Source organism: Cryptomeria japonica, chromosome 6, assembly GCF_030272615.1.
Source record: "Cryptomeria japonica chromosome 6, Sugi_1.0, whole genome shotgun sequence".
NCBI lineage: Eukaryota > Viridiplantae > Streptophyta > Pinopsida > Cupressales > Cupressaceae > Cryptomeria > Cryptomeria japonica.
Window position 1 is genome coordinate 195,134,709 of NC_081410.1, and position 15,678 is coordinate 195,150,386.

A 15,678-nucleotide genomic window follows, 5' to 3' on the forward strand; every position below is an offset into this window, starting at 1 on the left:
TTGCACCCATTTCCAATATCTTCAAAAATGATCTTCTTCATGCGAAGTAGACTACTCCATTGTAGAAAGTTGGGTGCAGATCCTTCTCTTCTTATTTTCTCTCTTGATAAGACTTCCCTAGGTGTTTTCCTTCTAACTTGCAATACCGGAATGATAACATCTCTAGCATGAGCAAATGCTTCAAAGGCCTCTATGAGAACATGAGTTCTTCCAAGGACTTCTATGACCGTGTCGAGTGTCTTTATTACGCCCTTCATGAACTAGCTAACTTTGGTATATGAGTCTTCTATCCATGTGTCCATCAATTGTGCCGCATTCCTCATCTTCTCCATATGATCAACTGATTCCGCAGGAAGCAAGGGTGGTGATGTAGCTGTCGGACTATGATGTCTCAATGGTTCTTGGAATTCTTTGAAGTAGTTTCTCCACGCACTTATCTCCTTCTCTAACCTTTTATTCTTTTCTACTTCCGCTCTTAGCATATAATTAACTACCTTCAATGAATCATTTGCATCACCTATAGCCTATTCTGAGGTGAGCGGACCCAAATCAATAGTCTCCATATCATATTCATCTGTTGTGATTTCATCTTCGTACTTGTCGACTATTGGAGTAGCCATTTGCAACTTCCTAGATCCTTAATCCTCTCTAATCACCTTAGACTTCTCGAGTCCGGCTCAAAAGTTCCCTATGTCATATGTTGGCTCTTCATCAACTACTATCACTTCTCGAGCTAGTCTTTCCTTAAGCCATGCAGGAATAGAGGATCTCACTTCTTGGACATGTGTTTCTTCACGCACCTGCTCATCTCTAGGTGGTGAAGTAGTCTCATCATTGTCTTCTTCTTCGTCTCCTTCGATCTCTTGAGTGTGATGAGTGAGATCTTCTTGTCCTTGTGATGATTTATCTTTGCCTTTATCATTGTGAACTATGGATTCCATTGATTCATTGGCCCCTTGACTTAATTCCTTGTCTACCCTCTGTTCTTCGTGTCTTTCATCCTGGTTCAACTCTTCTTCACGCCTGGAGGAAGGATGACTAGAACTTGATTCATGCTTCTTTCTTGATGACTCCTTTTCTCCACGATCATCTTTTTCTCTTCAAACCTCTTGAGTGAGATGGTTGAGAAGCACACTCACTCGCGCTTGCATCATTTTCATTGTCTTTCCCCGCTTCTGAGTGTAATGCCATTGTTATGTTTTGCTCTTTCAATTTCTGATGCTATATGTCTATCCATATGCGAGTGTATTCCAAGACTTGTTTCATCAACTCCTTCAATTCTACGACCTCCATGTCAACACAATTGATCTTGATTTCCTTGCTTTCTTTGGCATAGGCTGATTGGAGATATTTGCCGCTATCCTAGACTTGATCAACAACATTAAATAACTTACATTTCCTAATGAAATCGAGAGGTAGTTTGGAATACATCTTTTTCTTCACTTCCACATCATCTTGAATGTTCATCCAATAGTCCTCTAAATTGCCAATGGCGTCCATATTTCTTTCCCAAAATTCCTTTTACATTATCATATGGATCAAAGTGATCTCTGGGAGTGAATGGCTTGAGCGAATAGAGTGCTAACACTTTCTTGGCATCTTCAGCTACTTGAAAGGAAGGACACGCTTCAATAGAGTCTCCAAGTGTAATAGGGAAAGAAACATTGGTTCCATGCTATGCCTATTTGCCTTGACATATGCCACCAATTGTCTCACCGCCTCAAGTAGCACCAGTCTGTCTGTCGAGTAGCGTGGCAACATGTAGGGAGGAGGACATCCTTGAATCCTGATATAAGTCAACTTTGGGAATTGGATGAACCATGCACCATATTGCTAAATCAATGCTTGTGCATTTGGAGAGAGTCTTTGTTGAAGTCCACCTCAAAGCGACCTCGTGATGTGCATAGTGAATGCATCATTCACTCTCCTATAGTGTTGTTTGGTCGGATGATGAAGGTGTGTATAAAATTCATGCACTTTTATTTCTCTTGATCCTCTTCCGACTATACCCCTATACATTAGTCCGGGATACTTGTAATTTCTTGCAAGAGAGTATATGACGTAGGAGCTCATGTAGAATGTTCTAGTGCGCATCAGCCTTCTTAACTGCAGATCAATACTGTTGTTGGTGAGCCTAGCCCAATTGATTGCATCCTTGCCATGAGTGACTGTCTCTATGAAGTAGAACATCCAGTCTTCGAAATATGAAGCTTCAGGTGCACCAACCACTCGATGAAGTAGGGTGATGAAGTCTCTGAATTCATCTTTGAAGTCCACTCTATGTAGTCTATTGGGACATCTGCTCTTACCACGTCTACTCTTCTGTAACCAAAACTTGTCAACGATCTTTGAACAAGCTTCTGGATCATCATCATAAGCAAACTTAGCTCCTTCCACACTTATGTAGACCATGTCTTTAGGCTTAGGTAGATGAAATACTTCACTAATTGTTGTCTCCGAGAGATACGCAAGTACTCTTCCATCCTTCACCATTATTCTTCTTGAGGGAGAATCATAGTGTTGAGTACATTCAATGATTAACTCGTAGCATTGCACCGCAGGAGGGAAGCCAACTGCATTTAAAATCCCACTATCAATCATTTTCTTTGCTGTAGCGGTAGGTTCACTTGTGTACAACAAGTTCCGAAACTTCTTGGTGTTGAATTTCCCAAGACTGGTGTCTCCTATTTTGCTCCAATGAGACATGATCCTAGTTTCTAATGCACTGTTCCTCAAGTCTTCCTTGGTGAGTGCTTGACGGGCCATGGTTCCACTTGGTTTAGGTGTCGCCATCTTCTCACCTATAAGAGATATGTAAGTTAGGATAATGGTGAAAGGTATGCGAAATGTTGATACAATGAAGCCTATTCACTTAGTAGCAACCTATAATATTGATTGAAATCAATCTTAAATCTAAATGAGTCTGAAATTGAATGCTAAATAAGACTGATTTTTACACCTATCTGCACTTTCTCAATAAAAAAAGGAGATCTAATTTACTAAATATGTCATTGTTTGCTCCTAATCATGACCTACGTTTATCCTCCTAGCAATCAATATGATGCCTTTACCTCTGATTTTTTTTATGATTCAACCTGAAATCTGATTAACAAGGTGAATTTTAGCCTTGCGAAAGGTGAATTCTCGTGTATTTGTTGTGATGCTGATGAAGTTCACTGTAACTATACCTCCTTCCTGAGCAAATTTGCTGTCTTCTTGGTGAATTTCTCTATAATTCGCCTCCTAAATCAACTGATCTGCATTTTCATACTTGAATTCGCTTTCATTCTTAGATTGATGTTGTTGTTGAAAGATGAGATTCGCCCTTCAATTTGCAATCTCGGTGAACTTTGTTGCCTTCTAATGAAATTCGCCACTTGATGATATTCGCTGATCTTAATGAAGTCCGCTGCTTGCTGATTAAATTTGCTCAAGAGAGAGGGATTGTTTTAATTGATTTGATGTCTGAAATGAATGTTTGAACACCTTCTTATATGCGCTCAAGGCTAAAGGTCGTGTCTTTTCCTAAGAAAGCCGACTTGGTTTAATAAATACAAAATTACAAATTACTTTTTAATGCTGGCCGACTTACATCTTCTCATTCAAATTTGAATTTTATTTTTTGGCGCCAAAGTAATGTTTGGTTAATCTTTAAAGTGCATTGAAATATAAAGGATTTCGCTCTCATGAGGGTTTTCACGAAGTTCGCTCCTAAGTCCTTTCACATGAAGTTTGCTCCCCTTGGCTTGTACATGAAGTTACTTTCAACTCAAAATCAATCTTTCTAAAGATCAAATCAGCTCAATGTAAATACTCTCACATTATCTCTCAGGCAAATAAAGGAAATTTGCTCTCATTTAGGAGTACATGAAGTAAAATTCGCTCCATTACCTTTGCATATGAAGTTTGCTCTTGGAGGCCATCACATGAAGTTCACTCTCAAACTCATTCTCATGAAGTTTGCTCCATTACCCTTTCTCACTTGCTCTCCATCCTTAGCACATGAAGTTTGCTCTCCTTCCTCAGCACATGAAGTTCGCTCTCCTTGATTTGGACATAAAGTTCACTCTCCTAACTCAACACATGAAGTTCACTCCCCTTGGTTTGGACATGAAGTTCGCTCTCCTTCCTCAGAACATGAAGTTCGCTCTCCTAACTCAGTACATGAAGTTCGCTCCCCTTGGTTTGGACATGAAGTTCTCTCTTATAGGCAAGCACATGAAGTTCACTTTCAACTCAAAATTAACTTTCCTTCCATGACCTCATTGTTTCATCAACTTAATCCTTAGGTTTTTCAAGTCTTCATCTACAAAAACATATCAAACTTTCCCTATGAAGGCCTAAAATGCAAAATTTCGCTCCTATCAAAGAATACATGAAGTAAACTTTTCTCTAAAGAAGGAGTACTTAAGGTAATCTCAAATCGAAATCATACTCACTATCATCATTCATACGCTCTAATTAACACTCAAACAAGGCTCCTAGGGGAAATTCGCTCCAACAGTGATGGTCATGAAGTTCACTCCTGAGGCTAAGCACATGAAGTTAATTTCAAATCGGAACTCTGACTCACCTTTGCTCACTTTCACTCACTCTCTCAACTTTGATGCGTGATGCCATGCTCACTATGAAGTGCTAGGAAGAATTTCGCTCCAGAAGAGGTACATATGAAGTTTGCTCCAAATGCTATGCACATGAAGTTACTTTCAAGATGGGTGTACATGAAGTGGATTGAAATTCAACACTTAGTTTTTTATTCACTTACCTCCCTTCACTCCATCCATTCAAACTTGTAAGATAAGGCTCGTGGAACCACTCCGCTCTCAACTAAGGGCGTTCAAAACAAATTTCGCTCCTCATGAGGAGCACTTGAAGCTTTCGCCCTCAACCTCAAGCACTTGAAGTATCCCTAACCAGCAGTCTTTCACACTCTTCAGTTGAACTCAAGATAACTTGACTTTCATGATAGCTAGACCATTACAAACTCACTCATTTCATCTGAGAGGGAGATATTAGACTAAGCGACTAGGAACTGAGCAAAAAAAAGAGGGGTCCCTATTTTGATGGGGCGATGTGTGAAATGGTCACAACACTACCCCTACCAATGCAAACAATTCTCGCATGTCCAAAATTCCCCCAAGAAGAATCATCAGTAATAACCTTCAAAACTCCCACAAGAAGAGGAAGCCATCGACACTCTCGATGAGTCTTCTTTTTGGCCTATCAAGGTATTTTACCTACAGACAACCCCAAACCACTACCAACCAAATTCAAATTCCCTATAATAGCCAAATCTCTAGGATCCACTAAAACCAAAAGGTCATGTTTTGTTGAGATAGTCTCCAACAACCTATTGGTGATCCTTTGCCACAAATAAGCCCCCACCATTTTTGAGTGTTGAAAGATCCTTTCTAACCAAAGATTACAAATAATGAAAGTAGGGCCAATATCCAAGCAAATTGAACACAAACATGGTTCCACGGCACCTATCACAGGTGCCAAATTTCCCTAGAGTAGGGACATTGAAAGCAAAGATGTGAAATACATTCCTCACTATTATTACAGAGAACACAAATAGAAGGGCCCCGATAGCCTCTCTTCTACAAATTCTTCCAGGTGAGGCGTCTATTTTGAGCCAACCATAGGAAGAAATTACACTTGAGATAAGAGAATTTATTCGACACCTTCCACCAAGGGATATCAACCTTAACATACAACTATCTATCCAATTCTAAATAACCTGAGGCAACAAAAAATTTGCCCTTCCAGTGAGGACCCCAAGCCAAAATATCGCTCCCCTTAGGGTAGCTACACAATCTACTAGCCAAGATCCTAATAAGCTCTTGAGGATCCTCCACAGTTTCTCCCAGTGGCCATTCGTAAGGATCCTTCCAACACATCATCTCCACCTAACCCATAACCTTAATAGTTTTAAAGTCCTCCACCTTACTCCAACCAGCTTCACTCAAATTGTTACAAGGAATTGAAGATGAGGAAACTTGGAAATAATGGAGGGATGACAATCCCAAGAATCATACTAGAAAGAGCATCGGAGCCCTTATTACAGATCCAAAAAAGGCCCTCTTTGATGAGCTCCGCCCCTATCTTGAAAGTATCCCAGATCATAGATCCCTTTCCCACAAGCTGCATCAAGGCACACCAAAGTTGTTCGCTCCCTGGAGGTACTTGTGAATAAGAATTCTAGCCCAATCTTGATCTTGGCACACACACCATCACCAATATAACTTGGTAGCTAAAACCTGACAAATCAGACATGTTGGCTTGAGTTCGAGACCTCCCTCTTGCTTCGGCCTACCAACCAAATCACACCTAACCAAGCCCCACTCCGAAAATAGTAAATTGACGAGCAAGAGCATCAAACTCCTTAACAAAGCTTGAAGGGGTTACCTGTACAAAGCATTTATAAATAGGAAGGGCCTCCACCACTGACTTCAAAAGAGTCACTCTCTTAGCAGACCAAAGCTATCTGCAAGTCCAATGGCTAACCTTGCAAAACTTATCAAAAATCTCTTGTAGAACTCCCTACGTTGAGATCCCACAGCAAGGGGAATCCCAAGATAAACTATAGGAAGAGAGCCAATTTGAAATCTAAGAATTTGAGCAATCCTACTCTAAATTAATCAAGGGGTATTGAAGAAGAAGATAGATGACTTGGCCTCATTAATTTTTTATTAGAGGCAGCCAAGTAAGTGTCCAAATTTCTTCTAAAATTCATTGCTTCATTGATTCTAGGCATGCCCATCAAGGTTGTATCATCTACACACTAAAGGTAAGAATGAGGGGATAAACAATTACTTCAGCTCCAACCCTAAATCAAACCTTGTCTAACTCAAGACTTAATACATCTACCCAAGCCTTTAGCCATAATAATAAACAATCAGCAAGATAGAGGATCCCCTTGTTGAAGACCCCTGGACTCAGAAGGTTTGCCATTAATAAGAACCGAAAAGGAAGTAGAAGTAACAAAATTCATTATCCAATTAATACAATCACCGCTACATCCAAAAGCCAAAAGAACTTTTTGTAAGAATGTCCATTTGACTCTATCATAGATTTATAAGATTTTGCCATGTCAAGTTTGATGAGCATGGCCTTCTCCTAAGAGACTGTCATAGAATGCATGGCCTCAACAGCAATCACAATCCCATCAAGAATTTGTCGACCAACAACAAAACCACCCCACTCATTGTATATCAAAGCTTCAAGCCTTTCAACAATCAACTTAGTAATAATTTTATACACTACATTGCAAAGAGCAATGGGTCTAAAATGATCTAGATAGTTTGCACCATCTCTTTTAGGAATAAGGGCCAAAAGAGTAGAATTTATGGCTCTTAAAATTTGTTTATTTCTTTGCGACTCCTGAACCACCTCCAAAAGATCCAATTTGAGAATATCCCAAAACTCCAAAAGAATTCAATTGGAAAGCCATCAAGGTGAGCCTTTTCTTTTTTTCATTTGAAACAGCACCTCCTCTAATTCTTGCAAAGATATGGGTTGAATGAGAGCCATATTCATTTCATTAAATCATTAGAAACTAAAGAATTAAATAGACCAAATAAATAATGAGAAGCCTCTCGAGAAATCTCTTCTAATAAGGAAAGTTGAGCACCTTCAGAGGACACAAGAGAGGTAATAAGATTTCCATTTCATCTAGCTTTAACAAAGTTATGAAAGAAGCCAACATTCCTATCCCTTTTTTGAAGCCAATTAATATGAGACTTCTACTTCCAAAAAAAATCCTCAAGAAGCTTCCAATAATTTTATACACCACATTGCAAAGAGCAATAGGTCTAAAATGATACAGACAATTCGCACCAACTCTTTTAGGAATAAGGGCCAAAAGAGTAGAATTTATGGCTCTTAAAATTTGTCTATTTATTTGCAACTCCTGAACCACCTCCAAAAGATCCAATTTGATAATATCTCAAAACTCTTGAAAGAATTCAATTGGAAAGTCATCAAGGCAAGGCTTTCCTTTTTTTCATTTGAAACACCACCTCCTCTAATTCCTGCAACAAGATGGGTTGAATGAGAGCCATATTCATCTCATTAAATCATTAGAAACTAAAGAGGGAATGCAATCTAAAATAGAGATTTCCTCATCACTGGCAAGGGGAGAGTCCTTAATAAATAGACTAGAGAAAAACTAAGTAGATTCTCGAGAAATCTCTACCAGTGAGGAAAGTTGAGCACCTTTTGAGGACACGAGGGATAATAAGATTTCCATTTCATCTAGCTTTAACAAAGTTATGGAAGAAGGCAGTATTCCTATCCCCTTTCTGAAGCCAACTAATATGAGACTTCTACTTCCAAAAATTCTCCTCACGAAGCTCCCATTCCCCCAACTCCTTAGCAGTAATAGTCTCCTCTCTACTCAGATCCAAAGTTAGCCCCTGATACCGAATCTGGCAAGTGATAGTATCCAAACAAGCTTGGTCTGACCCTTTATTGAAGTGAAGGTTTCCAAAGCATTGCCTATTCCACTTCTTGGGCTTATATTTTGCATAATGCAATCTTTTAACAAAGGAATACATAGCCTTACCATAAGAAGGCCTCCCATCATGCCACCATTCAATTATGAAATCCTGGAGCAATAGATCCTGCAACCACATAAGTTGAAACTTAAAAGAGGGGTTCTTTGAAGCTCTGAAAGAAACAACTAGGAATCTATTCAACCAATGATTAGAACCTCTCCAATCCAAGATCTCCAAGCTGGTAGTCCACCTATCACCAACTCAATAGCAAGTGACAAGAAACATGTCAAGCCACTCTGAATTAGCATTTTCTCCACTTCTTTAGTCATTCCAAGTGAAAATATCATTATTTGGCTTCACACCAATTAAATTCAAGAAATCAATATTGTCTCAAAGGAGGTCAACAGAAAGGTCAAGCCTGATTATGCCACCTCTTTTTTCCTCCAAACTAGAAACAGCATTAAAGTCACCAACCACAATCCAAGGAAAAAAGGGCATCAAAGATCGAACAAATCTGATGTGAGACCAAGGCTACAATTTGCCTAAGAGATCAGTAGAAGCATAAACATTAGTGAAAAGACATGTTTCACCAAAATTCAAACTAGAGATTACCATAGAAATAAAAGAGCGCCTCGATATCCACCAAAGAGAGACAACCTTACTTGGGTCCCAAAAACAAGCCACATCACCCAACCTACCATAGGCCCCAACACGCTGAAACGAGCCATGAGCCCAGAGTCTAGGAACTCTATTTAACATACCATCTAGTATCAATTTAGTTTCCTAGATAATGGCAATATCAGGAGAATGGGTATCAATCAATTCGCGAATAGCCTTTTGTCTAGGGATGCTACTCATACCCTTTACATTCCATGATAAAACAATCATTTATCAAATTAGGAGAAATGAGAGTCAATGGTCTTCACTAACCCAGATTCCACCAACGTTTCACCAATTAACTTCACCAATCCTAGTCTTTCTTATGCCCCACTGTTTTTCCTTGACACCAAAGCCTCTTTTAGTGGAGGAGAGATCAAGTCAGCCAAAGCTCCAAAATCCTTCAAAATTAAAGTCCCACTTGGTTTTGACACATCTGGAATCCAAAAAGATAAGTTTGTATCCATTTACCCATCTTGCAAATCACCCAAAGACAAGTTTTGATTAACATTCCCTATGTCCTCTATGTCCTCTAACAAGGCCACTCCCAAGGACCCAACACCAAAGGGCAACTCAACTAAAATCCCCTCTTCCTAAACCAGGCCATCCAAAGCACAATTAAAGATCCCATCATTTTGCCTGTCCTTCAGAGTTCTCTTTTGACCTCTTCCCTTATTGTGAGGTTTAACAAGAACAAAGCCCTCCTTATTTGCAACCCCTTCAAACAAAGGGGCCTTCCTTTTATCAATCTTAGGAGCAAAATTGGAAGGAGCATTAGCTGCAACAGCCGTTGGATTGGATCAAGGGCACCTCCTTTGCAAATACCCATTACTCACGACAGATTTGACATCTAAACGAAAGTGTTTCGTAGTCGAGTTGTTGAATCCAAGACGAGGATCCAAGGCATATTTCCACATAATCTAGTAGAGGGTTATTAAAATCAATTAGTTCTTCAATAAAAAGGACAGTTTGTCCTCTTTCCAAAACATTAGGCACCAATATTGATATTCTTTGAAATTCTTATACATATCTCTCCATTGTCCCTTCTTGTTTTAATTGTGCCAATACTCTAAAATAGACTTTTGGATCTTTTTTGTCAAATCTCTCAATTAACCTTTTGCAGATTATCTATCTATTAGTTTGTGGCTTTGAGTAAGCAACCCATGGTTCTACCATTCGTGAGCTAATCCTTCCAAGTGTAATGTTGCAAATTTGATGGAATTGTCCTTGGTCATTCGTTTCAATGATAGGTATGTATCTAAATTTTGCATCCATACATTTGCAATACTCTTATTAGATCAATCAAATGTAGATAAAGTTAACTTACCCAGAGCTTGATGGTGTTCATTTTGTCTTGGTTGGGTTCTAGGCTCCATTCTTGATTCATTTCTTCCTCTCTTCATATCTATGTAATTTGTGAGAAACGTTGCTTCTTGAATTTCTCCGGGAGATTTCTATATTCTACATAACAAGTGGTGATATCATCTTCCATTGAATTTTGTGTTTCTTGATGTCAACTTCTTCTCCCCTTTGAATGAACGTGGGATAGAGAGATCTATCCATAGAATCAACCTCGGTTCTGTGTGTTAATTTTATGCTCATTATCGTTACCATTAACAGTTTCCCCACTATCATTATTGAATTTTTTTGCATTATTTATCTTATGTAACATTTGCCTCATCATATCCATCATAAGGTCAAATTTTCTAACCATTTTTACTTCTGTTGTTTTGAGTTCTTCTTAGTTCTCTTTGGTAATATTTGTTGGCTTGATCACTAATAAACTCACAGGCTATAGCAGGATATAGTTCTAATACCATTTGTAATGTCCCTTAGTTTTCTTTAAATAATAAAATCTAACTCAGAATAATAGTCGCACAATTAATTATAAGTATGCAGTCAACCTAGCTATTGTAGTTTTAACAGTTTATTCTATATTTCAGATTTAATGCTTAGCATGTATCTCAGAAAGATAGAATTTATACTCTTATCTCTGCTGTCAATATTCCTCCAGTCTGCTGTGATCTCTTTTTATTTAAATGCCTTTGAAGTGTCTTAAAGTCTGCCTGAATCAAGAATTTTGGTCCACTGCTCAACAATGGAAATTAAGGGGTTTTCAACTTTCAATTTCAAACCTTAAGGGGTTTTGTCCTCAGGTTGCTGAACCACAGTTCACATTCTACAAGAGATAACAACATAAAAATGTCTTCCAAATTGCTGTCCCGTTCTCCTTGATTAATATTCCTTATATACCTTATCCCTTCATGAGCCACAAACCTTCACATGCCTTTTGAATTTTTACCATTATTGAGTTTAATATTTATTTAGATTCGGTTTTATAATATTAATTATCTTTCCTTGGGCTCTTCTTCTGTTATCCTTGGCAGCTTGTGATTATGATTATATCTAATGTTATAATGTTAGGTGTGGTATCACATTATTGTGTATATCATAGTGATAATGAGGAGGTTGTATTTAATTTATGAGTTAGTTTATGCAGTTGGGAGTCAAAAAGTGTGAATGTTGATTTTTTCAAAAATATTAAATAAATTCAAATATTTATTTAGGTGTGGATGTTTGAATCTTAAAATATTTGATATCATTAGTGTTGAGGTTATTAATTCCTCCTTTAGTCACTCGATCCTTCTAGTATAATCAATTTGCTTATATATAAATTGCTGGGTGAAGATGCACAGCAAATGATCTTTATAAATTACACAGCAATTGTAATATCCTTACTTCACGCGTATATTTTCTGCAGACCACTAACAGATATATATGTGTTAAAAGAGAACAGCATAACCCTCTATATCGTATACACTAAATTTACATCAGCCTCTCCTATGACGTATATGTTCGATCAGTATTGGTCTCTCACAACCACACACCTAGCAATTGCCCCCGATAGAAGATAAATACTCGTTCAATTTCGGTGAGGGGTTGTGACCTCAATCGGGGTGGCATACCAAATGAGGGGGTGTGATGTGTAATCACCGATAGGCAAACAAGACATAATACATGCTAACTAAACATAAATAATTAATGAAAGCAATGTGCATATTGGTGATTAGAATGATATATATCATTAAATGTTGAAGGCCTTAAGGCCAATTTAACATTTAATTTTATCTGACTGAAGCTATAAATCATCAACAATTAGATTATGATCTTTATTAGATATTCAAGATGAAATCCAAATGAGGTGGCAGGGCTGCAATATGTTAATATCCATGTCGATTTGTTTAGGGAAATCATTTTAGATAACTCTCATGTCACACATCTTACCTAACATCACGATCACCAACAACACTCAAGGACTTAGTTGTTGGTGAAACAAATCTGACCCCATGCCATCCCAAGCAAGGATGAGCATCATTTTATAGTCATTTCAAAACTACAAATACCATAGACAATCCTCAATATTCCCATTGGATAGAATCGCCGACAGAGGCAATCCACACAAGAGCTTATGGATAGAATCGCCGACAGAGGTAATCCACTCAAGAGTTTGTGAATAGAATCGCCGACAAAGGAAATTCACATCTTGAAACTATGGTCCCAAGATAAGCATCATACGATTTATGAATATTGCTCCCAATATCTTTTATCCTCCCTAGCTAAGAGGGAGTGTTGATGATTTATAGCTTCAGTCGGATAAAATTAAATGTTAAATTTGCCTTAAGGCCTTCAACATTTAATAATATATATAATTATGTTATTTCATTAGAGACTCTAACCGATATGATGTGTTTGACTGCATATGACAAATGATTTAAGTGACCAATTAATTGTTTGAAGAACCCGACGATACTATCGTGGGATATGCATCGGGCCATAAACACGGACATGACTCCACATGGGAGTCACGACTCCTTGGGGAACCATGTCGGTTCCACAAGGAGTTGTGACTCCTTTGTGGATCACTACTTGCTTAAATACTTTGCTATCATTGGAAGCAAAGTGTGAAACACAAAAAACGGTGAAGATAAGAAAAGCTCTGCAGATCGGAATTACATTCAGCAGTCGCCATCATTAAGAGAGCAGTTTGCAGCCAATATTATTGTGATAGTAAACGGCAGCAATCTGTACGACAATAAGCCGTTACATTAGACAGAATATTGTGTGATATCCAAATAAAATTAAAAAATTTATCAACCTATATAAATCTGATCCAAACTTCAATAGACTAATCCAGTTCTCTTTATTCTAAAATAAATGCAAGTAACTTCAACTATTTTCTCACACATAATTTTCAAAGCTCAGCCATCTACTTCATAGATATATGCAATTCTTTTTATATTTTAATATTTTATATATTTTAACCGAGCAAGTTAGTGAACCCAACAATTTGTAAAGTGTCTGTATTTATAGGTATTTCAATATTTCTGTTTTATCATATGGTTGTGGATAGAATAAAAAGCAGAAGCTTCCCCTTATGATACAGCAGGAATTTATATTCCATTGAATGCCACCACAACATTTGTTAGTGTTTACCACAGAACCTGTAGGATGCTTTCATTTAGGTGAGCTCCGATAGAACAGTAGGTTTTGTAACCCCCGACTCTAATGTCGGGAGTTGAATAGGATGTGTGCCAAAATAGTTCTTTGATACTTGAGATCATGGGTATAGGCTATAGCTTTGGGCAGTGCTTTAGGGACATCTGGTAGAGAATTCTCAGTCAAATGCACTTGAACCAGCAAAGTTTAGACTTAGAAAGTGAAAATGAAAGGATTATTTCGTATTACAAACACAACAAAGCTGCAGGCATCCTAGTAAAGTGGATTGATTGGAGGCCTAAATCTCATCGGTCAGGACCAAATCATAAGAAACAAAGTCAGTTCCATTTCTACTAAAGATTTTCTATGTAAGTCAGTTCCATTTCTACTGAAGATTGTGTATGTAAGTCAGTTCCAAACACCCTGAATTTGCAAAACAGTTTATAAGAGGGAATATCTAGGTTCCTTTGTTAGAAAGCGTAATATAACAATGCGCGCCTCATTACTAGAAAAGCACAAGCATTCATCCTCTTATAACAGGAACTATTAACTTATGCCTAAGCAAGCATTATGCAGATCCATTTTAACACATTCTGCTTACAATATTTTGAGCCTCGAGATTTCCTAGGCCTTATAGAAGCCTCAAAGCGAATTCTACCTAGAAAAAACACAATTAGATAGGAAGTAAAGTAGAGGATCGTAAACAATTAGGTTAAAACTAAAGAAAGTGGTCCCCCCAGTACTATCGACCCTAGCCCACACCCTCCCCCAAGCCTAACCCTGTATTTACCCTTTATTTATATGAAACGAGCTAAGGGCCAAATACAATAGCGCTTTCATAGCGGAGCCCTGAATTCAAATTCCCTATTCAAATTGGATAAAATACTGAACGCAAATGACCGCTTGCACAACAAATGAGATGAGTGTAAATCCGGCGTGATACATCATAATCGGAGTTTAGCAAAACAAAATAAAAATGCAGCGCATTCAATACATTAAAGTTGTAATGCTCAATCCAGTTCACGTCAGAGTTGTAAAGCTAAAGCACAAAAACATATAGTACGTGAGTCGTGAACCCAGCATATTAGCAAATGGGAGCTTTAAAATAGAGGGTTTCGCATATTAGGCCTTGGAGTTTTAAAAAGAAGATTGAAATGGGTACCTGTTCGATAAGCTGGGACAGATTCTTGTGAGCGGCATGAAGACGGTCAATCGCACAATTATCATCGGCATCATCGCCGCCATTATTGTTAGCTTCAGCTTGTTTTGAAACTGTTCTATTCTGGTTCGGTGGATGATTACAATTTGAGATGTTTGAAAGCGCTTTTCTACCGGATTTACGATGACCCTTGATGGTCTTCGGCATTTCCACAGGACTATGATGGAGACCCTACTTTCCTTTCCTTTTGTAGTGTAAAATACCAGGAGCAAGGCAGGAAGAGGATGAGCAGGGATTCGAACATGGAATCCCAAACGCGCTTGCTTTTTAAAATTAATTTTCTTGAAACTCGATGTTTACTGCATTTGTTATTGTAACGGATAGGTGAAATTTCAAATTTATTGTTTCTTTTTTATATTATTATTATATTTATATTGTTTATGTTTTGTTCATCATCGTTGGTGTTTTGTTCGTTTGATCTATTTTTTATTCAGGGTTTTATGTTAATTTGTTTGTTTTTTTCATTCGTAATGAGGGTGTAATCAGGGTGTAATCAGGGTGTGTATAAGGTAAGAATACAAAGTTAAAGTTGATAAATTTTTTGGTTGAAAGAGAAGGATTAAATGGTATCTATTTTATCAATGTTACTTAAGTCATCATGTTTTACATCATTTCTTATTTATTACAGTTGTAATGGATTTGAACTTTAGTGGATGGTATACTAATTTATTTATAAAATTTGTATTAATATGAAATGGGAGCATGAATCAAAGTTGATACTTCCTTGCTTAAGAGACAAAAACTTAGTGGTAACCCTTATACCAAAGTAACTCAAGGCACAATCTTGGTCTTATCTCTTATTTATTA

General features: G+C 37.7%; 1 protein-coding gene across 1 annotated transcript in view; it reads right to left on the reverse strand.

Moving 5' to 3' along the window:
* Window positions 1-15,183, reverse strand: part of LOC131076985 (uncharacterized) — a 31,360-nt gene extending 16,177 nt beyond the window's left edge. Inside the window, exon 1 of the mRNA XM_058014339.2 lies at window positions 14,815-15,183. Coding sequence (XP_057870322.2) covers window positions 14,815-15,018 — 204 coding nt within the window. The 5' untranslated portion in view covers window positions 15,019-15,183. The remainder of the gene's footprint in view (window positions 1-14,814) is intronic.
* Between the last annotated feature and the right edge of the window lie 495 nt (window positions 15,184-15,678).